This window comes from Poeciliopsis prolifica, unplaced genomic scaffold (assembly GCF_027474105.1).
Source record: "Poeciliopsis prolifica strain line A6 unplaced genomic scaffold, Auburn_PproV2 SCAFFOLD102, whole genome shotgun sequence".
NCBI classification, from domain to species: Eukaryota; Metazoa; Chordata; class Actinopteri; order Cyprinodontiformes; family Poeciliidae; genus Poeciliopsis; species Poeciliopsis prolifica.
Genome location: NW_026562477.1, coordinates 547,948 through 572,500, shown reverse-complemented (window position 1 = coordinate 572,500; position 24,553 = coordinate 547,948). Strand labels below are relative to the sequence as shown.

At 40.9% G+C, this 24,553-nt stretch overlaps 1 protein-coding gene across 3 annotated transcripts in view; it reads left to right on the top strand.

The window, feature by feature from the left end:
• The window catches only part of sorcs3a (sortilin related VPS10 domain containing receptor 3a), a 189,612-nt gene that overhangs the window by 139,953 nt on the left and 25,106 nt on the right, over positions 1-24,553 (top strand). For all 3 annotated transcript variants that reach the window (XM_055023515.1, XM_055023514.1, XM_055023516.1), the window contains exons 8-18: positions 3,514-3,603; positions 3,980-4,159; positions 10,329-10,475; positions 14,281-14,383; positions 15,668-15,744; positions 16,916-17,007; positions 18,173-18,280; positions 18,867-18,984; positions 19,059-19,192; positions 22,240-22,353; positions 23,651-23,822. In XM_055023515.1, the coding sequence (XP_054879490.1) occupies positions 3,514-3,603; positions 3,980-4,159; positions 10,329-10,475; positions 14,281-14,383; positions 15,668-15,744; positions 16,916-17,007; positions 18,173-18,280; positions 18,867-18,984; positions 19,059-19,192; positions 22,240-22,353; positions 23,651-23,822 (1,335 nt within the window). The remainder of the gene's footprint in view (positions 1-3,513; positions 3,604-3,979; positions 4,160-10,328; positions 10,476-14,280; positions 14,384-15,667; positions 15,745-16,915; positions 17,008-18,172; positions 18,281-18,866; positions 18,985-19,058; positions 19,193-22,239; positions 22,354-23,650; positions 23,823-24,553) is intronic.

The window sequence follows — 24,553 nt, the reverse complement described above, 5'->3', positions numbered from 1 at the left end:
TGTAACTGGCCTGGACAAATTAGTCTGCTGATTTGCTGGTTCAGTTCTAAACTTAAGTGAGGATAATGATAAAGAACACTGTAACAATATAACAGCTACTTTTTAATGTAAAACTTTCTAATTGTCTTTTTTATTTTATGTCTTCAGTTTCCTTTTCTTTACTCTTTTACACACATTGAACTCCATGTTGCACACTGGAAACACTGCAGATCCATGCAGAGGCCTCACAAAGAAACCTTCAGAATAAAATGTAAAAGTTAATTCCAAGAACATTATTTACACCATGACCAACAAAGAAACTGACTGGGAACACGTTGCCCGATAGTAAACTGCATCATGTTGCTGCGACACAGCCAGTACAAACAAAGTGGAGATAAAATTTCCTCTTGTGTTTCAGCTCATTGTCTTCTTGTTTAACCTTCATCTTTTCATTTTCTCGGTTGCTTCATGCACTCTGCAACTGCAAACAAGGCACAATCTTTAATACCAAGTAAATATTTTAACAATGCAGTGTATCCCCTTTTTCCATACAGCTTGTCTGAATTATTGGAAAGCAGAAGCAGGTTTGCAAACTGAAATAATTTGGCGTAATGCAAAGTTATGTCATTAATAACTTGGCATGATGCACAGCATTGGACTGACTGGAGTTGCAAACCAGTCAGTCCAGGAACAACATTTATTTTCCTTGACAATGATCAACTGCACGCCCCAGAGAGCAAAAAAAGTGAAGAATGTGGATGTTAGCGCCTGCTGTGTATCGCTGTATTTGGTGTGTATCTCTTGAAATACGCAGTTCTATGAATGCTTTTAAAGGGGATCTCAAGTATCTGCAGAAAGCTGTGTTCCCTAATCTCCATAAATACTTTGAGTTCATTGTAATAATCAACAACTTCTATAATTTAACTTTACAACACAGAAGTCCTAAATTATTAACCTGAAAAAAAAAATACAATGTCTTGTAGAAATTCAAGGAAACACAGCAGAACATTATCTGCCTGCAACTCAAAATATGCCTGGGAATCATTTTTAGAGCTAAAATTGCACAAATACTCAATTACACACACACCCACACACACACACACACACACACACACACACACACACACACACACACACACACACACACACACACACACAGCTTCATTTAGCTTTCAGGAAGCAGGAAGGACTTAAACTTAGAAAAACTTAGCTGATGTGCTATTTTGTAAATCTTATGGTAACATCCTAATTCCAAAGTTATACAGATGCAATTCGTGCTTGTTATCTGCAGAGTGATAAATGTTTCCTTTCACACTGTTCAAATTATGCTCTATTAACTTAAGAGTTTACAAAAGTACAGATAAATACACAGCTTCTCCTCAAAACCAGCACAGGTGATCCAGTTAGCCACCAGAATCTTTTGTGGTCCTCTGTGTCTGTTGAGTTTGTTAAGCAACACAAAAGCACCTGGTCTATGGCCACTTTATTAGGAATAGCTCATTGGTAGCAAAATAACAAAAAATCCAAATCAATCAGCATCTAAATATGTGGGAGACTAATGAAGTGCAAAGTTAGCATCAACATATGGCATAAAGGTGATTTAAGTAAAAGTTCACTGTGAACTATGTAAAAGTGTTAGTAACTATAACTCATTTCAGACTCTCCTGGGTGACGTCTTGTTCTAAAGGATCTATATGTTGTAACATATAAGGGAATATTTCCCTGAAGTCTATTGTGTCCCATTAGAGAGTTTTTAACCAGATTAAATCAATCTTAGATTACTAGAGTTAGTTTGGATCCTAACTCAACCTTTTTTCTTTCAACTTGTTTGTACTTCTGTTGCAGTTTTGTTACCTGGACCTTTGCCCTCTTTACCCCCCGCCCTCCAGCTTCTGCCCTCCAGCACTTTAGAGACAGAAATTAAGCTGTTCCTTAAAGATTCTTCAGTTATGTCTGACCTGACCTGAGTCTTTCATGCAAACTCTCAGGCATCTGGCGAACTCTCAGTCCAATTGCCTCCACGTTTTAACATGCGTGCGTCACAGACAAAAGGTCCTGCAAGGGATTGGCAGGGTGGGGAGAAAATCAATCGTACCAATTCCTCTTAAAGTTCAAACTGCTGCTGGTTATCTGGCCATCGATCTGCGACTCCCTCACTCGATTGCATGTGGGAATGTTCTGCAGTGCTCAAAGCTCGGCTGCTGAATTGCCTCTCAAAGCTTGTTTTCTCTCCTCTGAGCCACACAGAGCACTTACAAGATCAGTAACAAAATCAGCCCCGTTGTGCAACATTGATGCTCACATCGTTTCTCTTCTGCAAGCTGTGAAATTGAAGGTTTTTCTCTAATGAATTTTATGTCGTTATTGATCAGGAGGAAAATTGGTTTGTGAAACTGGCCAATCATTTTGCGCGTTGTATCTCAATGTGTACAAATGGCCGTCCTTTGTTGCCCCAAGGCTAATGACAGCTCTCTAACACACACCTCCCCAGACAGACTCCTAACAGCTTGTATGTTTGCTAAAGGTCTGCAACATGAAGGATGACTTTCCCCTCCCCTAAACTGCAGATGAGGCTTGGTTAGGCAACTTAAAGATTTCTCCTGACAAAGAATAATGAGACTATTGATTGTCCTGTGAGATATTTACCAAAGTCCACTTTGAAACCTCCAAGTTCACTGACACCTGGGGAGGAGTTTATTTTTTGAATTGAAGTCAGGTGATACCAATGAATGACCAAAATCAACCTCTCTGGATACCCACCTTGAGAAACTGCTCAGAAAGACAAACCTGGCTGCAGACTGAAACCCATCACTTTCACTGATTGAAAATTACTTGAAAACGAGAAAATTACCGGCACTAAAGTTCAACTGTTTTACAAGTCTTGATATTAATTTTATAGACTTGCAAGAAGATCTTTTAAAAAACCTGAAACAGGACAAACTCTGAAGCGGACCAAAGTTTATAACTGGCAACATTGAAAAGATAAAAGTCAGCTCTAGATGAGGATCGTACAGCTAAAGTCCCTCGGCCCGCTCAGGAGAACCCGACCGTCCCGCTCAGGAGAACCCGACCGTCCCTCGGCCCGCTCAGGAGAACCCGACCTCTCTGCCCCTCCCATAGCTGTTAAGGACGATGTTTCCTCTGGGTTCCTCCAGGTCCGGCTCCTAACAGGGACACACATTCAGGCAACTGTTTCCATTGATGTTTCTCATCATGAGGCTTCTATGAGCTGCACTTGGTGTGATTCTTCACCTATGAACTGTTTGCAATGGGTTATCCTGCCCTAGTAGTGATATAAAGCTCCTGATGACCTGACGACTGGGAAACTCAAGCTCCTCTTACACAATGAGGTGGAAGCCCATGCAGAGCTGGCTTAGATGATGCCTGTTTATGTACTGGTGTATTTTAGTGGTAAGCCGAGATCTACACCAAGAATGCTAACCCAAGAAAAAAGCTTTTACAACAAAAACTCAATTTAACTGTAAACTCTAGACTCGAATGGAAAATAATTTGGTGTCTTTCATTGCCTTAAAGGTTCCCACCTCTGGACGAGCGACTTATTACGTCTCCTATAAGAGAGAAGCTTTCATACAAATCAAACTGCCAAAATACTCCCTGCCTAAGGTAAGCTGCAGCATATGTGTTGGAGACTCATTAAAAGTTTTTTATTGATAAATCTCAGAACAAAGCAATCATGCAATTAATTAAGTTTGTCTGTCATCCTCAAGATTTAGTTTTTACACTTTGAAAGGTTAGAACTGATATAAAACCACATGTTTCAGTTTTTTACCTTTTTTTTATTGAAACCTGGTATTCTGACCTTTCAAAAGTCCTTGTGGCTCTCACTGTAGGCGATACCGTCCAGTATGTCCACAGCCATTTGCATTCATACCACAGCGTTGATCTCATGACCAATTCCACAGGGTCAGGATGGACTAATCTGTCATCTCTGCTCCTCCAGCCATAACTTCTCTTAATCTCTCCTGCTGCTTCCCGAAAGGATTTACACATCGTCAGCACTGACGGGAAGCAGGTCTTTGCAGCAGTGCAGGAGTGGAACCAGAACGACACCTACAATCTCTACCTGTCTGACACCAGAGGGATCTTCTTCACCTTGGCCATGGAAAATGTCAAGACAACCAGAGGCATCGCTGGGAACCAGATGTTGGACCTCTATGAGGTACAAATATTTGAATTATTCATGACTAAAATTTATTGGGTATTGATCACTGTTTACATTACATGTTTGATTGTAAAACAATCTGAACTATCTAAGATAAAACTCTTGTTCTTGAAATAAAATGACTCATTTTGACAAACTGGAAGAGAAACCTTGGAGTTGAGCTGTTTGGCTGGTGCTGCACCTTTAGATTCAGAAACCTTTTCAGAAAAGCTCTGCTCTAAAACAAAGCAATAAAACGCAGCTAACAAGTAATCGTTGCCATTAGTTACCAGTTTTTTACCCGTTGTGTGCAATATTTTTATAGCTCATCATCAGTAATATTAAACCAGCTGACATTAATTTTTCTAACTGTAGTAGTCGGGCTTTGTAAGTTCTTACAGATTTCAGCTCATGTCTTGGTCTTCTGCCTTTTTGCAGAAACTTTTCTGCATTACGCAGAACTTCACTTGTGGTCTAGGTTGTTTTGAATCTGGTCAGATTGTTTTAACACTCGAAATATTTGAAATATGATGAAATATTACCTTGATGAATATCAACATGCACTAATTTTACCCACTGTACTGCTTACTGTAAATCTAGCTGCAGCTTTGACCTTTAAAGGAAACATTCCTGTACATTTGTCATCATCTGGGGACAGAAGCAATAATTAAACCAGAGACGAATATCAGTAAACAAAGAATGCAGAGAAATTACCAGTCACTCTCACCTGCAGGGAAAGTATCACAATTGTTCTGCACAAACACAATAAAGTGTCTTTAATGTTTTTTTTAGTGTTCACTCCTATTTGTTATTGGATGTTAACAGAGAGAGCTACACTTAAAGATTGTCATGTAAATCAAAATCCCTTTGTTGAATTCAGCACTCTCCAGTTGAGATGCTCATTTGCCAGTGAGGTTTTGTGGATGGTATATTTTTATTAAACGCAACAAGTTTATTCCCCCACTGGGCCACAGAACTAATCCTTTAATGCATAAATGGAGATAATCTTGTAATCCCATAATTTTCTCTTGGAATCCTCTTTCAAAACAACTTCACAACTTTGCAAACGGCCAAATTTTGTTTCATTTAGTTGTTGGAATAAAAGTTGTTTAAATGTCCCACTGCCCTGAGAGAAGAAAACCCAAATGCGTTACCTGGTTACCACTGGTTAGGGTTACCAGTGGTCCCAGTTGTAACCAAATCACCTCTGTTACCAATCAGTCTGAACCTGATCTGCAGACCAACATCACCTGTGGGAAACTGGAGAAATCTTCTCTGCTACTTTGATTGTTTTTGATGAGTTTCCCTTTTTGCTACATGGAGCCATTTAGCGTTACAGTGATCAGGCGTGACATCATAACCGTCACGGACACGCTGACTCGTCTGCAGCTCTGACAGCAACACACAACATCACAACGTGTTGTGATGCAGCGTGTTCCTACAGTAACCAGATCTCCGCTGTTCCCTCCGTTTGAAACAAACTGAACGGCAGATGGAGAAGAAAACCAACATGCTGAGACAGAGCCGTTGAGCCGATTCAAATCTGCACCTCTCACATTATTCTGCTTAAATTCATCAACTTGAAGGACACAATATAGGACCCCAGTTAAAAGTTACAAAAATAAAAATAAAACCTGGTATTTACTCTGTTTCTATAACGTTACGACTGATCAGTTTGCCTTTACAGAGTAGAAGACAGTTTTCTCTTTGACCTACAATAACTTTAGCATTTCATGTATTTGGTCAATGTTTGGGATTAAAAGGTTCAGATTTAGCAAATTGTGAGTGAAAAACAAAAACATGGCGGTCCCCAACAGAATTATTGAATGTTTGTGATCATTTGTAATGATGGTGCAGACGGAGCTCTGGAAGCCAGGATGAAGTGTGACATTCATCCTCAGACTTTGTTTTAGTTGACTTGTTGAATGTGGACAGGTTTGCATAACAGGCTGCACTCGTCCATCTTCCTGACAGCAGACACACACAGCATAGAGAATGTGGCTCAGTGCTATCAAGCCACAGACTGGACCTTGTTAGCTCGCTGCCTTCCTACTGTATGTGTTTGCATTCATTGCAGGAGAGTTCACTTCCTGCCTTTACACTCCTCTGTGAACCTAGTTTATCACTCCAATACTGGCAGGTGTGATGGAGGGAATGGAGGAAGGAAGTGAGATATTGGGCAGCTGCAGTGGCAGCGGGGCGGTAATTAACAATGCCATTACTTCTCCTGCTCAGGCTGTGGATATGTGCGCTGATTGTGAGTGCAGCTCCCCTTTCCATGCGACACTGCTTCATTTCTGCGGCAGGAAACGGCGCAGCTTTAAGTATATGCATGCAAATAGCTGAGAACCATTCTGGAAACACCTGTGCTGTTATACAAGCAGATAGATAACTAGAATAAATAAATCAGTTGCAAGAAGCGTGAAAAAGGAATAAGAGTGGTCCAGGGGAGGCACCGCCCACGGATCTAAACAGCTTTAGATGAATTGTACTGTACGTTATACGTTGTCACCTGGTAGGTTTGGAATAAACCTGCTAAAACACCTTTCAGCCCATTTTCCATTGTCAGCTGTAATGTGTTGGAAAACCAGCCATTCTTCTGAAAGTCATTTTCTGTCTTTGTGACACAATTTCTCCCAGACTGCCGGACCTCTTTAGGAGGCCAGCTGCACTTCCTGACTGTTATTTCCAGTGGATGAAACGAACAGAATCCCATCGATCGCCTCAGACCCTCTGAAGAAAAACTGTGGCCCATTAGATACACTTCACATATCAGTCAGTCAAAGCTTAATTTATGGAGCTCTCTTCGTTCACAATGAGAGCAACTCAAAGTGCTTCTTTTGTAAGGAAAAGAAATTAAACCGAAAAAAAGTAATGAGGTAAACAAGACTGAGCATAAAAATGTGCAGAAATGTGTTATTAACAGGGAAGTTTGAAGGACTGAGGAAATTGAACTGTGCAGATCAGGTGGAGAAGACAGAAAAACAAAATGCTGCCTGTCGGCCATTTGCAGTCCTTGGAATGATTCTGCTGGAAATATGGCAGACCAGCACAATTAATCGATTTCTATATCATATGATATGAAAATCTACTAAACATCTTCTAAAATTGTTCTGTTCTTGGCAGAATCATGAGTCAGCAGCTCTGGTTTGTTCTTTTCTAGCTGAAAGGAATCTTGCTCTTTCTTTTCCTCTTTAGCTTTTGGACAGTTATAATGTGTAACCACGGCAACAATATTTTGTTTTTAAAATAGTGAGCGCCTGATTAGCATCTCAAAAGCTCAAATGACTCCTGAACTATGACCCCAACTCCCAAAGAGAGAAAGAGGAAGTTCAAACTATCTGCTCCATCCATCTTGATTTTCGATCATATTGCTTATTCAAGCAAAAATTAGAGTAGTTTACTGATTTCATTTAAATATTGCGTTCATTTTCATGCAAATAAAACTGAAGAAGCTGCACAGTAAGACTTTGTTTTTTGTGGCCCATAAGTGCTTTTATTTTGTCAAATCCAGATGGAAGTTGTTTGGCCTGCTCCCTGCAGGATGAGACAGAAATGGGCTTTAACAGTATTTGCAGCCTTGCTGCGTTTCCAGTTCTGATCTTATCCTAAACAACAGAGATGATGTGATGCTGCTTGTGATGAATGGATCAGTTAAACAAGGCAGAACGTTTTCATGCAGCCAAGACTCGTGTCGTTGGGAAGAGAGCTCCATCTTGTGCTCCTTCACAAAGACACTTGCTGATTTTCTCCCACAGAAGAAAACATTCAAGTTTTCTGACTCCACGCTGAAAATTGCACAATTACCTCCTCAATTAGTGCAATGATTTTATTGTTAGTCAGACTTCATAGGAGCAATTTGTAGGCCGTTTGTGGGAAAACTGCTGTCATTTTTCCATGCAAACTCGTTAAACTTCCTCACTGAGGGCTGCTTTCGCTGGTGGCTCCTGGTTGTCAGGGATTCACTTTATCAACAGCCATTTATCTTTTCACTCTCTGCTTTTAACTTTGCAATCATCTGCAATGCTCTCCAGTGCAGATGATTGGTCAAAGACAGGGGTAGCATGTTTTCTGTGTAAATAATTACATGCTGATCCTGTCTGCGTTTTCCTAGCAGCGTAGTTAAACTCACGAAGGCGTTAAAACTGTAAATGAGTCATAAAATATGTAACTTCGTTGTCTCACTTTAGATAATTGGTGATCCCCTGCTGTTGACCAACGACTCTGTGCCTCTAATGAAATGCATCCTCATAAGATCAGTGGCATCTTTATAATCTGCAGATGATACAGTGAATGCATTTATTGAATTTAGTGCGAAGTTGCTCTCCAATGCAGCAACAACAGGAAGATGAATGAAGAGGCTGTCAGGCTGTTTTAAAGCCAAAGGAGAAACTCAGACAGGCTCTGTCCCTCTGAATATCACACTGCTACACTGATCCCATCACTGGAAATGATTTGCCTTTTAACACTTCTGTACACTTCTTTTGTGCTGGTTTGAAATGCAGTTCAGTTCAGAAGTATTGCATCTATCCCAAAGGCAAATTAAATGTCTCATGTATATTTTCCAAGTATGTTTAAAGAGTTGGTATGGATGGCAATGCTGTAGGCAGGAAGCATCTCCAGAAGTGTTGCAGCTAATCTGAAGAGCCCTCTGACTGAAGGCAGTCTTATTCTCTGGGCAGCAGAGGTGATTTTCCACAGAAGCATGTCCTGGATGAGAGTGTGCAGACATGACAATATGACTCCCATCCTCCTCTCCTTGTAAAAAACCTGTTTAATCTTTTAAACAGGTTTTTTATGAATGCTGCGTTTTGATGAAATCAATCTGTTTCTTCACTCAGTGAAGTTTGTCACAGTGGGTTGAGTATCCAGGCATTTTACTCCAGGATGGGGAGCAATAAGCTGTGAAAGTGCAGCACAGTAAAACTATTCCTAAAAGTATTATTTTTCCAAAAAGTTACTCAAGTAAATGTGTTTGAATAAATGCAACTAATTACTGAGCTGCTCTACTGCTGTGTGTGGAGGTTGGTGTTAATCTGTCACCTCATGCTACATGAAGGATGGAATGAATAAATTGATACAAAAAGGCTTATAAGTTGGTAAGAAGGTGATCTGAGACCATTTAGTCTTCTAGAACCAGGAAAACCAAACAGAAAAACTGTTTTTATTTCATTTGTAACAGCAGCTATTAAAACCACCTGCTAGAGTTCATCTTTGCTGTCATGCTGCAGCTCATCACCTTCGTTTTCGTTGTGTCTGCAGACACTTACACTCACTTCAGAGTAATCTGTGGAGCCGAAACTTCTGCTGGCATCCTTTGCTGTGTTGCACAAAAAGTCATGTAGGTGTAAATGATGGATGGAGGGAGAGCCATGGTAGTGGACGTGCATGATTCTCAAGTGTGTGTGTGAAGGAGAGAAAGAGCGAGTAGGTGGAGGCAATAAATAATAACTGCAGCGATTGACATGTCTGGTTGGATCAGGATGGGGGGCCCTCATTAGCTGCATCCATCTTCAGCACCATGTATCTCTGACAATGTCAAATGTGCAGCCTGTTAGTGCCACTTATAAAGATGTGCCCCTGCAGGGAGGGAAGCACATCCAAGAGGAGCCCCTCACTATGGCAGCCACTCAGAGGGGCCGTGTCCTTTCCATCACATAACTCACTTTGCTTTGTTTCAGGGATGTGTCTATTACCTGAAAGAGACTTTGATGCTGGAGGTGACTGCTTGGGATGTTTCCGTCTGTTTATGGTGTCGGAAGATAGAGTCCTCTAACTTGTTTTGGTCTTTCAGGAGAGAAAACTCCTTGAGCTGGAAGGTTCAGAAGGCCTTCTGAAGGTCTGCATTTTACTCTTGTGTGATTCAGTCTTCCTGAGGGAAACAGACTGGCTGTCTTTCATCCTGTCTGTATTGTTGAGACACATAAGGATATAATTACAGATAGCACTTAGAGCTACCTGCAACCGTCTCTGCAGACAATTGTTGACAACAGAAGGAGGCGATAAGCATTCAATTTGCATTTAACTGGAGCTGTGAAGGTTGCTGCCGCAGCACCGAGTGCCTTCTCAGATGGGAGAGTCAGATCCTCTCCCTCATCACAGACAGCCTCAGATGTTTAAAACCTAATTTCTGTTTTGCGTTTGAAACGTGAAAAAGAATGCAGTGTTTTGTGTCTGTGTCCATTAGGTGGCTGGAATCAAAGGAATGCTAATCGCAAACAAGAAGCAGGACAACCAGGTGAAGACCTACATCACCTACAACAAAGGCCGGGACTGGAGGCTCCTTCAGGCGCCGACTGCAGACCTGGATGGAAACAACATCCACTGCATTCTGGTAAAACAGCGGGCCGGATATTTCCTGAAGCATCATTCTGCTCATATTCACACTGATGGGTAGAGGATACGCCAAGTGGCCCATTGCCAGGCATCATTAGAAATAATGATTTATAGTTTACAGCTTCACTTCATTGTAAGGCATTCAAATAATAAGCCATTAGTTGTAATTAAGTTACAACTCGACTGCTTTGTATTTAATCTCACAATGTGTTTGGCATCAAAATGGAGTGCAAATGTGTTTGTACACATTTACTGCTGCAGGGCGCACCTGAGGGGAACTGGCTGTGGAGCAACCTGCAGCAATCTGCCGCTAAACTGAAAAACGGAGCAGAAGCTGCTTCCCAAAACTGAATCAACAGAGCAGAGCGTAGAAAATGTTCTGGAAACTCACTGCACTTCGCATTTTATTTTCAGTCTCTCAAATATTCTGTAATGACCAGGAATATCTGTTCAAAAGCAGCAAAGTGAGTGTTTGGTCCTTTTGTTGAGTTTTTCTCTGTATTGTAGCAATGGTTTTGTGCAAGAGTGAAGTGGCCACCGGCTGACTGGTTGAGGAATGGGAGTCTGTCCCACCACAGTTTGTCACCTCATGATGAAGAGGAGGCGCCAGACTGGAGTGGAGTCTCTGTGCATAAATTGTCATGAATTGTAGTTTACCAAAACACAGACAAGAACTTGAACGAACATGAACCTTTCACAAAATGTCACAAAATGTCATGATGAAACAGAAAACCTTCAGAACCGAAGCAGAGCGAACAGGACATGAAAACCACAGAGCTTCAATCAGCTTCAGCAGGGCTGACAGGTGGCAACGGAGCCAGGTACCTGAATGAGGTTTAACCTGTAGAATAAAAATGAATAGACCTGGATGGAAGCACAGCATCGGCACGTCTTCGCTGTGCTTGAAGATCCTCATTTATTTCAGTCGTGCAGGCTGCAGGCAGGGCGGCTCAGAGTTCAGCTGGCCCAGTGTTTTCCATTAACTCCCTTTATGGGTTAAACGCCACGCGCTGGCCAACACCTAACGCTGACAGGCTGGATTTAAAACCCTGCTGAACCTCCGTCACAGTGGAGCCACACAGGAGGAATGTGAACAGACCTGTTTGCTGGATGACCAGAATGAGGTTTTCTTGAGAATGCAGCATAGCCACCTTCATTGTGAAGGCAATCCATCATCAGAAGTTGAGAGAAGAAGATTGTTTGAGTGCAAACCCTCCTGGGTCACTCAGTAAGCCCTTGGTGAGACGAATGGAGGGCAGGAGGCCGGATGACCTTCTCCTGAATGAGAACGACCCTGACCGCGAGCTGGAGGCAGCAGCTGATGTTTCTGCAGATTCTGTTAAGGAATTAAACTTTAAACTTCTCCAGATGTTTGATGACCCGTTCACTACCTCATCTGAACAGTGGGTGTGTGAAAAGGACAGGATCGTTTCTCTCTGAGTGATTAGAACAGGCAGTACAGGAGACAGCAAAGCTTTGTGATGTTTGAGATTCTGGATTCAGAATATTTAGCATTTAGGTAGATATTAAAAGTTGGATGACAGTCAGACATCATCATAGATTGAGGCAGATAGAATCACAGTATGCAAACATGAGCAGAACCCGGTCGGTTCCTCTGGAGTCTTTCTCAGTGATGGAGAATCAGCATCGTGACCCAAAGATTGATTTTCAACTTGCTCTCCATCTTCTGAGCAGAACAGGAACTTACTGAAAGTTGATTGAATGAAAACTTTTAATCTTGGTTATTGTAAAAAACTTGCAGACATATTCTATATGTGGATGCTTCTGATTCATGCCTTCCTTTAAAACATATTATCTGACGTTTGAGATTCAATATAAATAATAGATACAGGAGTTATTTGTTTTGGGCACCTTGCAGTTAGGTCAACATAGTTTACTAATGTCGTCTAGAGTCACATTATCAACCTGTTTAATAACTGGTCCAGCAGATTTTCTGCATGTTCTCAGCATTGAGATGGAAAAGTCCTGTTCATTTACACCAACTGATTAGATGAGCTTTACCTAAACTGGGTCATCAACAGGATGACGGTCCTGAACACAGCAGCACCTCTACAACAGAATGAACAGAATAAAATCTGTGTTGTAGTGGCCTAGTTAAAGTCAGAGTTCAATCAAAGACACAGACCTTCCAGTTGGTTCAGGGACCCTTCAGACCTGGAGATCTGCCAGATGAAAGATCCACCTGTCATTCTGGAAGGCAGTGCCTCGCGGCAGAAGCTGCTTTCAGGTACTCGTGTTCAGGATGTTGATCTACCTCATGACCACAGTTAGTGGCTAAAACAAAGACAGAGCGGCTAATTATTTTATTTCAGTCCAGCTCTTTGTTCACCACAACAGACTGGAACAACATCTTCATTACAGCAGACAAAGCCCCAAACCATTCATCCATCTTCTGCGCCATCTGCCCATTACTCTTGAGCAAGACTAAGCAAGAGACTAAGATACCTGAAGCAATGACTAATCCCTGACCTGACAAAGAGAAAGTATTTCACCCTTTTCCAGAGGAGAACCATGGCCTCAGACTTTCTAAAAAAGGAACCCGTCTCATAAAGATAACTGACGGACTTCAACAAATCTTCCCTTCAGCTCAGCAGTGTTCCTTTAAGAAGACACTCGGCAACAGCAGCGGAAACATCCAACGCCAGGTCCCGCCGGGCGGCCGCCTGCTCGACCTGTGGGCTGAGAGCCGACAGGTCGAGAGACGCAACATCAGCAGATCAGAAAACGAGGCAGAGTCGGTGCCAGAGTGACGAATCCAGATCGACAGCATGTGTTAACATTCTGTCCTCATTAGACAGCCTCCCCACCACTACGACTAACAGGCCGACTGTTAGGAGGATCATGTTTGGAGACATTAGTAGAACTCCATGCTGCTTAAGAGGTGATTTCAGGCCCGGGCTGCGCGGCTTCCAGGTTCCCTGTGATTGCACATTCATGTGACATTTTAATTACTGCCATAGATTCCTTTTGATTGCCCTGTTCAGTCCCACTGCTTTGATGTCCTTACACCAGTGACATGCTGTCTGCTGCTAAGATGAAAGCAGACATTGTTTTTCTGCACTGTGAGCATTTGTAATTGTATTCTGTTGTGTGGATGCCTCCGAGGCATGCCTTCATACTTTAATGCAAATTCCATCTCTCTTTGTATTAATGACAGATTAAAGGCAATTAGCAAAACTTGTGAAAGCGCAGTTTGTTCTCTTTGAACACTAACAAATCTTGTTTGCTGCTTTTGTTACTTTAATGCTTTTCTAAATAAAGAATAACTTCTGCTTTTTATTTATTTAAATAAGTTGAGGTGATATGATAATTATGCACTCAGTGGCCGTTTTATTAGGCACAGTGTTAGTATCTGGTTTGACCTTCATTTGCCTTCATTGATCGCAGAAAACGTTCAGAAGATTCTTGGATAATTATTTTGGTCAATAACCACAAAGATGCAGCAGATTAAACTTTACGACATTCAGATTCCTAAATTGATGTTTAGTTAGTTAGTTAGTTAGTAATTTATCCATTTAATTGCAAACAAAGCAACTACATGCAATAGAAAAGAAATACAAACCAATAAAATGAAAGGCAGCAGAAAGAAGAAAAAATCCTATATTTTCTCCTTTTATCCTAAAAATAGTTCATAAAAAAAGAAAACTAAACAAAAACATCAATTCAAAACAATTTGTATGGATTCACATTATTGTATTTCATATTTCTTGAAATTGTCATTGATTCACGTTGTGTTTTTCTTTGCACTCCGTCATTAAATGCATTTTTCCAATCTTCTTCAGCCATCTTGTTCCCTTCACCTCCAACTGCAAACGTCGGAGAACCCTTACGTGTCAGGAACGATCTCCACCAAGAGCTCTGCTCCGGGGATCATCGTTGCCACAGGTGAGAGTTTAAGTTATTATCCTGATCATAACTTAAACGGTTTAATGTCTGCTTTTGGTTTCACTTCTGCCACAGTCATAATGTTCAGGATCGTCTCCCTGATTGATTGATGGCATTTAAAGTCACATTGAATAAATTAGAACATTGTTTCCACTGATGGTGTTTTGTGACTTAGAAGAAACACCATTTATGTAGGTAATAAACATTCTTTTCATTAAACAGATATTTAATTCAATTCAGTTAAGGGTTGTAGTTCATTTGAGCTTTTAAGATGCTGATCAGCTGTAAAACACCTCGTCGCCACAGTGATACGTGATCAAATCCATCCGAAAGAAACATAACAGCAAATATCCGTCCAGCTGCACAGATCCAGAACGAGAGGGAATAATTGTCCAAGCAGCAACGGAAGTTTATATTAAATCAGAAATAACATCGAGGCTTTCTGTACTCAGAAGACTTTCTGTACTTAGTCTTGTATTTTATTGGTTTGATGTAATATTCTAAATGTTTTTAAAGAAAAAATAATCATAAGTAACGGAATAAATCCTAAATGTCAGCCTGTGTGTCATAAATCTATGAAACGTGTTCCATCTAAGGAATACTGCAACACAAACGTTTCTACTGATGTATTTAATTGGTCTGTAAGATTATCGAGCAATGTGCATGATCGCAAAACAATTCTGTTCGTTTCTGATTTCGTTTCTGCAAAGGCAAAAGAAAAATGACGGTAAATAGACTTTTTTAGCAGGAGTTGCCTTTTTAAGGAGCACATTTATGATTAAGTGTGTTTTTCTCTTGTAAAAATGCTGGCTAAGCGTTCACCTCTGCTGCCTGGACGGCTCAGTGTGAGCTGACGCGTGTGTTCGTCTCGCTGGCCCAGACTTTGCTTTGGCACGGCAGCTCACTTTACCCGCTGCGCCTTTTGAGCCATCAGCTGGTGCAGAGATTATTTCACCAACATGACAAACACCATCCAGATCAAACACATGTCTACGCACTGAGCCCCGGCCAAGACACATCAACACCATAAAACCAGTTTGCCCTCTTCAGACGCTCCAGAAACTGCACTGGAGGCTTTAATTGTGAGCCTGCAACGCTGCCACAAGGAGAGGAGTCTCCTTTGTATCCATTACAGGGGGTTGGAGAGATCCTGGGGAGTATTTAAGAAACATTCAGCTTTCTCGGAACATAAATCCTAAACATCACATGGTTTGTGCAGCTTTTGCAGCATTTTATCTGTCATCCCATTGTGGTTTGATTGTCATATTCTCATTTCCACTGCAGGAAATATTGGAGCAGAGCTGTCTTATAACAACGTTGGCGTGTTCATATCATCGGATGCAGGCAACAACTGGAGACCGGTGAGAAGAACAGCAACGTTTCCACCAGCAGCTCACTGAGCTGGGAACCAGCATGAAACCATCTGTAACCATGTTCCCCTTTGAACATTGCATGGATCTTAATATCTAAAAGAAGAAAGAGCTAACTAATGTTTTTAAGGATGGATTTGATAAGAGATGCAAAATGTCCATTAATATTATTTTGGGATGCAGTTTCTCCTCATTAGGTTGGAAAATACTTTTTCACATTTTCTTCCCCAGACATGAAAATCCTGTTCATGTGTTCATTCTGTTTTTGCAAACCTTTTTCTTTTTCTTTACTTTAAAACATGAGGATGGAAATAAAATGTCAAAAAATGACAACATGGAAGGTACTTATGAAAAATTATAATTTGTCTTTTTTCAGAAGTAAAATATCGATTTGCAGCTGTAAACGAGTTTTATTTGTGTGGAAAAAAGGCTGCAGAAATATTTCATCATTTTCTATTTTGTTAAACTTAAAATAGATATTTTTACTTCACCGGGAAAATCAAACATTTCCTTGCAAATGTCTTTTCTTTTCTTTTTTTTAATTCATTAACTTTTTGACTTTGGTCAAAATAAACAAAATATTTTTTGGAGCCACAAAAGCAAGATTACTATTCCTAACAAAACAGTTTGTTTTGTAATTAGTGTAGATTTTCTAACTGAAGAAAAATTTCACTTTTATATTTATAACATTTTATTCAGTGCTTCATTTGTGGAAATGTTAAGAGTTTGTTTTATTAAAAAAACTTCTAATGTAAGATTTTTGAAAATTACTTTCGTATTTAAAAACTTTCCAACTTTGTAGCATTTCTGGCTGCAGTTATTAACCATAACTCCTGTTTTAACTATGAATCCATAAAACGTTGGCAGTGCTTCAGTTTTTCCACATTTACAGGATGATCAGTACAAACAGCTCAGTTTTATTTCAAGGCTGTGAATACTTGATATTTTTTTGTTTTTTTTATATTTTAATAAATATGTAAATATAATATCTTTAATAAATGTGCGAAACATTAAAAAATACCCACATTGTTGTGTTTGTAGAGTTTTGAGGAAAGAGATTCATTTCCTTAAATTTAATTCTGGCTGGAACAAAATGTGGAAAGTAAATAAGTAAAATAAATGATGTTTTTACCGTTTTATTCCTTCCTGTTTGTCTTTGCAGATTTTTGAAGAAGAGCATAATATCTGGTTCCTGGATAAAGGAGGCGCCCTCGTTGCGGTGAAGCAGCCATCTGTGCCAACTAAACATCTCTGGTAGATCCTTAAAACAAACGTTGTTGCACAATGTTCCTTTTTTAAATTGCTTTTCTGCTCTTAACAGTTATCCAAATTTTAAATCAAGGTTTTTATAGTCCAAAGAAAAGGCATGCATGTTGCACTTGATTCATTTGCGGCTGCACTTGGTGCAAAGGGATGCAGCCAATCTAAGTTGAAAGATGTGAATGTTTTTCCCCCAAGCCAATTATCATTAGGAGTTGGAAGCCTGACCCCTCTTAGGGTTTTCATTAACACGTTGCCGTCCTCTTGCCAAATCAAAACCGTACGCCGTGCCCCAGTGCAGGCTAATCCATGTGAGACCAGATCCGTTCTTCACTTGCTTTTGCACCAATTTTGAAATTAGTTTTAGAACCAGTGAAGTGTGGCCAGCTGGGTTTTCTGTCTCCCTCCCTATTTAAGTGGGATGATGCCGGGAGAAAACCCTGAGCGTTATGAAAAGGCCTGTGTTTCCATGGAGTGGTAGGCCTTTCACAGCCAGTGTGCAGTTTAACGCTTCCTCTGGCTCAGTCCTAGAGCAGGTGCACATCAGTGCTGTGCTGTTGCCACTGCTTTTAGCCAAGTGACAGCAGGAGGCTTTCTGAGGCAACATGGAGGCTTTTCTGTTTTTTTTTTTTTCACTCCATGTCACGCTCAGGTACTTCCAGTTGTTCTCACCTCGGCACCGATGTTGATAAGCTGTCAGGATCAATAAAGCCCAGGAGCCGATGATGAAAGTTGTCCAATTTTTTCGCTGTCTCATTCTCCGTATGCACTCTTGTGCTCAGACATGAAACACTTCTATTCCGGTTTTGTTTTCTCACCTCGGTGTCAACTTTTTACCCGGACAAGACATGGTTTTATTTTCCTTTTTGACACTGCAAACTTTCTCTCTTTTCATGTCTTCTGAAGACGATTTCTGCTTCTCTGCTTTCATACTTGGACTGACGTTCTCCAAAAAATCCCTTTAATGTTCAGCAGTTTGATATTTACTCAGAGCTACAGTAGCTAATTGCACAGAGGCTCCGAGACGACTCTGTTGAGACAAGCCAGTCATTCTGATCCTCACCTAAACCCTCCCCTATGACCAGAATTAAATAGGGAGCGTCTGTTTTCTGCGCCGCCGCTGATGCCGGGTTTGTGACGGCAATGCGCTCTGACACAGGATCAGCTTTGATGAAGGGAGGCAGTGGACCCAGCACAGCTTCTCCTCGGCGCTGCTGTTTGTGGACGGCGTGTTGGTGGAGGCCGGCGCGGAGAACCAGATCATGACGTGAGTCCAACAACACTCGCATCATCCAAATGTATTTTAAAAACAATTTTCTGGAAGTAGTGGTCTTTATCTACAGTAGTTAGACAGGAAATAGACAGAGAGAGAAAAGAGGAAGACATGCAGCAAAGGTCACAAGGTCAGGAATCGAACCCTGATCAGCTGAATTGAGATCTTTTATTTTTTAGATATTTTTGTTTTCTTTAAATCGTTTGTTTGGGGAATTTTGACCAGGATTCTGTCACTGCTCTTAGTGAAGAACAGCGGAGTCTCAGGAGGAAACTGTAGCTGAAGAAACGCTGTAAGTTCCTGATGATGAGCTGCAAGCTCATCATCAGGATGATGATGAGCAGCGGCTCTGAGTTCACTGTATGTACTGGAACGTAGCAGTTCCAGGAAATGCCTCGTATGCTCAGCACACGTTCCACCAAAGTTTTCTGTAACTCCAGAAACCATGAAGGAACTGGCTGCAGTCTGCTTCTCTATCCTGTTTAAATTCAAGGATCGCATTGAAAAATGCAGATTTTTGTTGCTGCTCAGCTTTAACATTGAAATCCATTCATTTTAGGAAGCCTTCTTTCTTTTGCAGCTTCTTTGGACATTTCAGCCACCGCTCTGAGTGGCAGCTCATCAAGATAGACTACAAATCCATCTTCAGCAGGAAGTGCACCGAGGAAGACTACCAAACCTGGCACCTGCACAACAAGGTGAAAGTCATGCTGACCAGCCTGCAGTCCTGGATGCGAAACATTTCACTGACAGCTCTGTTGTGCCAACACAGGGCGAGCCGTGTGTAATGGGTCAGAAGCAGATTTACATGAAACGCAGGCCTGGAAACTACTGCATGCTGGGAAGGGACTACTCCAGAATCCTCTCAGCTGAATCCTGTATTTGCCGAGCTCATGATTTTGAATGGTAAGGAGACGCACGCCTTTGTTCAGTGGCTCCTTTCCTCATAATCGTGGAGGAGGATTATGTTGCTCTCCATTGTCTGCTGAAGAGAGCTTCATTAACCGGGGTATTTGTTCTCCAATGCTGCCACACATGTAGAAGGTTCAAACAGGCATTTTTCTTTTTCTTATTAATCCTTTCAGAAATTTTCCTCTGCTAATGCTTGAATTATTCTCAGTGGGTGCTGTCAGATGTGATTGAAGCTCAGCAGGTCATTCGATGGGATACTGTGCTCAGTGAAAACATGAAAAAAAAATTCTGTCCTATTAAAAAGCAGCTGCCCTTCTGTACCAATTTATTATTTTTCAAGTACATCTGTGCAACAGCCATTAAATTCCCTCTTCAGTCCACTCAGATATGCTCTTTAGGGCTGATCTGTGAGTCCTGCAGACTAACAAGCAGCAGCAGTAAACAGGCAAATAAATTGCACAGATTGGAAAAAATGGTTGATTTGACCTGCAGTCGGACTTTCTGTGTTCTTCTGTACGCACTCGTCTCCTAATGATTTTTTAATGCCTACCTTATGAGTGAACCCAGCAAGCGGATACAGGTTCTGTTAGCAGAAAGTTACCGTAATTGATGTTTGCTCTAGTGGAAAATACAGTGACAGCAGAATGACGGCCGGAGACGCTTACAGCCAGGCTAAAAACGGAAACTGGAAGATGAAACCAGGGGAGGAAGCAACATGAAGCAGATCGAACACCGGCGGTTTTTACTCTTTAGTTTAGGCTTTTATTTGACATCTGTTGAAACTTTTGATTACTTTATAATAAAGAAATGATTTCACTCTTCAGTGTAGCTTATTTCAAATATTATTCAGCTGGCAAACTGTTCACACATAAATAAATATTTTTTTCTGGTGTTTTTGCTGCTTGTCACTTATAGAGAATCTGATTCATCGCAAATAATATCCAACTGACCTGTAGTAGGAGTTTCCTGACATCTTCCAATTCACATCCTGTAACCTAATCATAGCAGGAAGACTATGTGATTATATACTCAGAAGTATACATGGATTTTACTTTTTAATGGCCTTTTGCGGCTCCCATGATCCTCTGGGTTTTGTCCATTTTTCCTCCTAAAAATCTGTTTCTGAATGTTCCTCGCATTTAATATGTTGCACCTCTGCTCTGCTGTTCAAATCAACCCCAGAATACCAGTTTTTCTAATAATTTGCTAAAAAACTAATTCTTGTGACTCAGTTTTAGCTGAACATCTTCATGTGACTCTTCTTTCTAGCAATATTACTGCAGCAATATTAATATTACTGCAGGATGTTTGTCTTTGGCTCCGTTTTTTTGTGTTTTCTGAAGTTGCAGTTCACATCCTGGAATTAGTTCACATGAAAAACGTTCGCCGAGCCCCAGTGCCGGCTGAGTGGACTGAGACACGAGTCCAACAATCTGAGAGATTTTGAGAATTTCAGGGGGATAGTTACTGTGAAGTGATGAAACAAGGTGTCAACAGTCACCCATCAAATAGAACTGAGCTCTAAAGCTGCACTGTTTTTGATATTTTCTTGTTCCTTTTTGTTCCCTTCCAGTCTTGCTTGTGTTCAGACTTCCTGTTTCCATGCTGCGGTTCTCCTCTGAGCGCTCGTCCAGTCTGTCTTTGGAGCATCTGTTAGCAGCCTGTTGTGCTCAGGATTCTGCTCTGACCATGTGGGCGTGACAATAGTTTCAATTTGTATGCAAATCCAAACCGGGTGAATTTTTTATCTTGTAATGACAGGGAACAGAAAAAAAAAACGGTCCAAACATTCAGCAGTTATCTAACTCGTGTTTATGGAGGAGCACCAAGCGAGTGCTAATTGGTTCATATTTAACACTTTTAAAGTTGCTTTCTGTTTCCAAGTCTAGTTTCCTGGTACTTATGTCTCACAGAGGAGTTTGCTTAAAACATCCAACTAATGTCTCTCATCCATTAAACTCACAGAATCAGGCTTTTATATCTTCAGCTGTTTTCATCCTATTAACCTAATTTGAAATAAGTGTACAAATTTCTGGTTTAACTTATTTTGCTCCCAACTCCCAGCAGAGAAAAGCTCAACCTGGAAGAAAAACAAACTTCAAAACTTTCATGCTAAAAATGAAATTAGGTATGAACATTAAAAGTAATTCAGATGTTTAATTTGAGTAATTTAATTTGGTTCTGTATGCTTATCAACATTTTTAGAAAACATTGACATCAGAAATCAGCAGTAGAAATGTAACAAATGATATAAAGCTGGTGGTGCAGCAGGCAGTTTGTCTCAGGTCAACAAATCTGTTGTTGACTGAGCAAATGCTTTAAATTTAGGTTGAAGTTTATTTACCTTCTCCATTGGAAATGCTTTCTGCAGGACTTTTAGCCAAACATGGAAAATACCAAACTCTGGAGAATTGGTTGACGCTTCTTTAACTAAATTTGCTCAGATTCTACATTTTGTTTTTAAAGTTTGAAAGTTTTTATTTTTTTCAAGTTCTCTTGTCGTTCAAATCGAATAGAATAAAGAACAACATCACAAGCAGGACACTTTCACCCCGACTTTCTCTAGATGCATGGAAATCTAGAGCAAGTCAAATAGGCTACTGACAGCTCATGCCTACTCTACACAACGCCACATAAAACCTGAACAGTCCCTTTATGTAAAAGGTGCTGCATCTCCCGACAGATTGTTAATGACCAGTTCACACTGCAGTGGTCAGCTCCTGTGCTGTTGGTTCTGTTTGCTTTGGCTCAGTAATTACCTGATAAATCAGCTTCAGGACCTTGATGAGAACAGACACTCGCCCACCTTGCTGGGCTGCATGTAAATCACAGGCTGAATGGAATCTGGGAGGTTAAAAATGTCATTATTTACAGTAACCTCTCCTCTCCGGCAGGTTGGGCGTCCTGGCATGTTTTTCAGCAGGAGAAGCTTTAATCAATATGTAATAATGATGCAGATGATGACAGGCAGGCCAGAGGAACAGAAACGCTCGTTCACACCCTCCGGTGCTGATCAGTGGATGTTTTCTCTCGTCTGACAGCGATTATGGGTACGAGCGGCGGAACGACGGGAACTGCCGGCCGGCCTTCTGGTTCAATCCGTCCTCTGTGTCCAGAAGCTGCAGCCAGGGTCAGAACTACTTCAACAGTACCGGGTAAGAACTGATTCATGGCACCTGTCTGCACATACTGAGTCCACAAACCGAGGTCTTTTCTAGGCTTTCTGTGGCAGGAAGTGGAAGCTCACAGTCTGTCTCCAACTCACTCACACTCCTGCAAACGGTTCTTTAGAATCGTAGGATTGTTACGGAGGACAAACCAAACACATTCTCTGGTTTTGTTTCCTCTCTCTGAGGCGTTGATGGTACATCTTCAGATGACTTTGTTTTCCTCATCTTGTCAATCAACTGTAAATCCCATTCCTCCAGTGAACCAATCAGCTGCCAATCACAGTTTCCTCTAAAAGGGAAATTAGTGAAGACATCATCTCTACCTTTTGACTGCTGTAAACATTACAACTCCACATGGACACACTAATAACGGAGAAACTGGCACCACAAGGATGAATCACAGAAACCTGAAAACATGGAGATGCTGCTTTTTTAGCTTTCTGTTTGCATTGAAGGACAGCAGATGATTAATAGAGCAGGGATGTAAGTTGAAGAAGCTGCTGGGAAAATGATGATCCAACAGATAAGAAACAACTATTTTGGGAAAACCGTCAACAAACAATTAACAGAGAATTAAAAATGTGTTAAAAACAATAATAAATAAATTAAACATGGATTTGCTCATTTGGTAATGATCTTTTCACAAACGAAAAGCTTTTAGAGCTGTACGTTTGATAACTGATATCTTGTAATAATGATTGAAAAACAGATTTGATATTTCCACATCTTTTAGATGAAACATTTCATTTTTCTTTGGGACCATTAAAGTATTATTTTATTAACTTTAAAGCGTCCATGCGTGTAAATAATTTGATATAATGTTTCAGTTGGTGATAAAGTTTGAACACCTGGTAGCAGTGCTTCCAGCAGGGCGGCGCTGTGGGTCTGGTTCAGCCTGGACCCAGCAGCTGTGATCATTTCCCTCTCATTGCAATGCGCCGTGTCTCTGTTGTTCCTGAGAAGTGAGTCCTGCGTGTTTCGGAGACTCCTCAGGGAACGGACACCTTCCCAAGCTTAATCACAGCAGCAGTGTTTTATTCTCTGCCGCACTGATTAAACTTCCTGCCGTGTCACAGCCTCTCACACAGCTTGTCTTGTCAGTCGTCATCTCGTCCCGAACGCTGTTAACACAAAACAGCCACACTGTGCTGACTTCAACCTTTTTCTGTACACCACCGGCTCAAGCAGCAGGAAATTAGTTTAAAACTACAGAACACACAAAAAGATGAAAGCTGATCACCGCGGTATGAAATGAAGAGTTTCTCCGTGTTTTCTTCCTAAGGTACCGTAAAGTGGTGCTGAACAACTGCACCAAGGGCGTGAAGGAGATGTACACGGCCAGGAAGCAGCAGTGCCCCAACAGGCCCCCAAAAGGACTCAGCCTGGCCACCAGCGACGGGAAAGTCACCGCCAACATGGGCAGCAACGTGACCTTCGTGGTGCACCTGGACGAGGTGAGAGGTCCAACAGCAGGAAGCCGTCCCCAGCAGGAAGCCGTCACCGGACCTGCTCCTACCTGGAGATTTATAGGAAGGATTTATTGTTTCTAAAAGCAGCAGTTCGGCCACCAGAGGTCAAGAAACAACAGATCCTGAAGTGCAGATCGTTTATCTTCTCTCCTTAAGGAACAGCGTGCTAAAGATGACATGACTTAAACTTTATTGCACATTTTTCCTCTAATTTGTAAATGTTATTATAATTAATCATTTCTTCGTCGCCAATCAATCAATTTATTTAACAATTTTTTTTAAAATTTTATTTAATGATGTCGGCAGAAAGTATAGAAAACCCAAATCAGATTTATTTTCCATCTGCTACCAGGTAGTGACAACAACGTCTGTAAAATTATGTTAAGGTTTAGTGGAAGGACAATACCCGGAACGGCTAACAGTTTGAAATAAAAACAATGTAAGCTCAACGTTTTGACCTTAATGCAGACATCTAAAGGCTTTGGATGTTCTGAGTTGTTTTGCTGGATGAGTTGGTTAAATCAAAGTTAACTGATGAAGGGCCCTAATTTCATTTATCTTTATTTTTATACCGTCCTCATTTTGTTTATGTCTGTCATTATGGATAAAATATTCTACATTTTGTCTTTTTCACATAGAACTTTGGATAAGTTTCCCCCCAGAACCTCAGATCATTATTTGAAAACTGCATTTCGCAATTGTTTTGGAACTTTGTA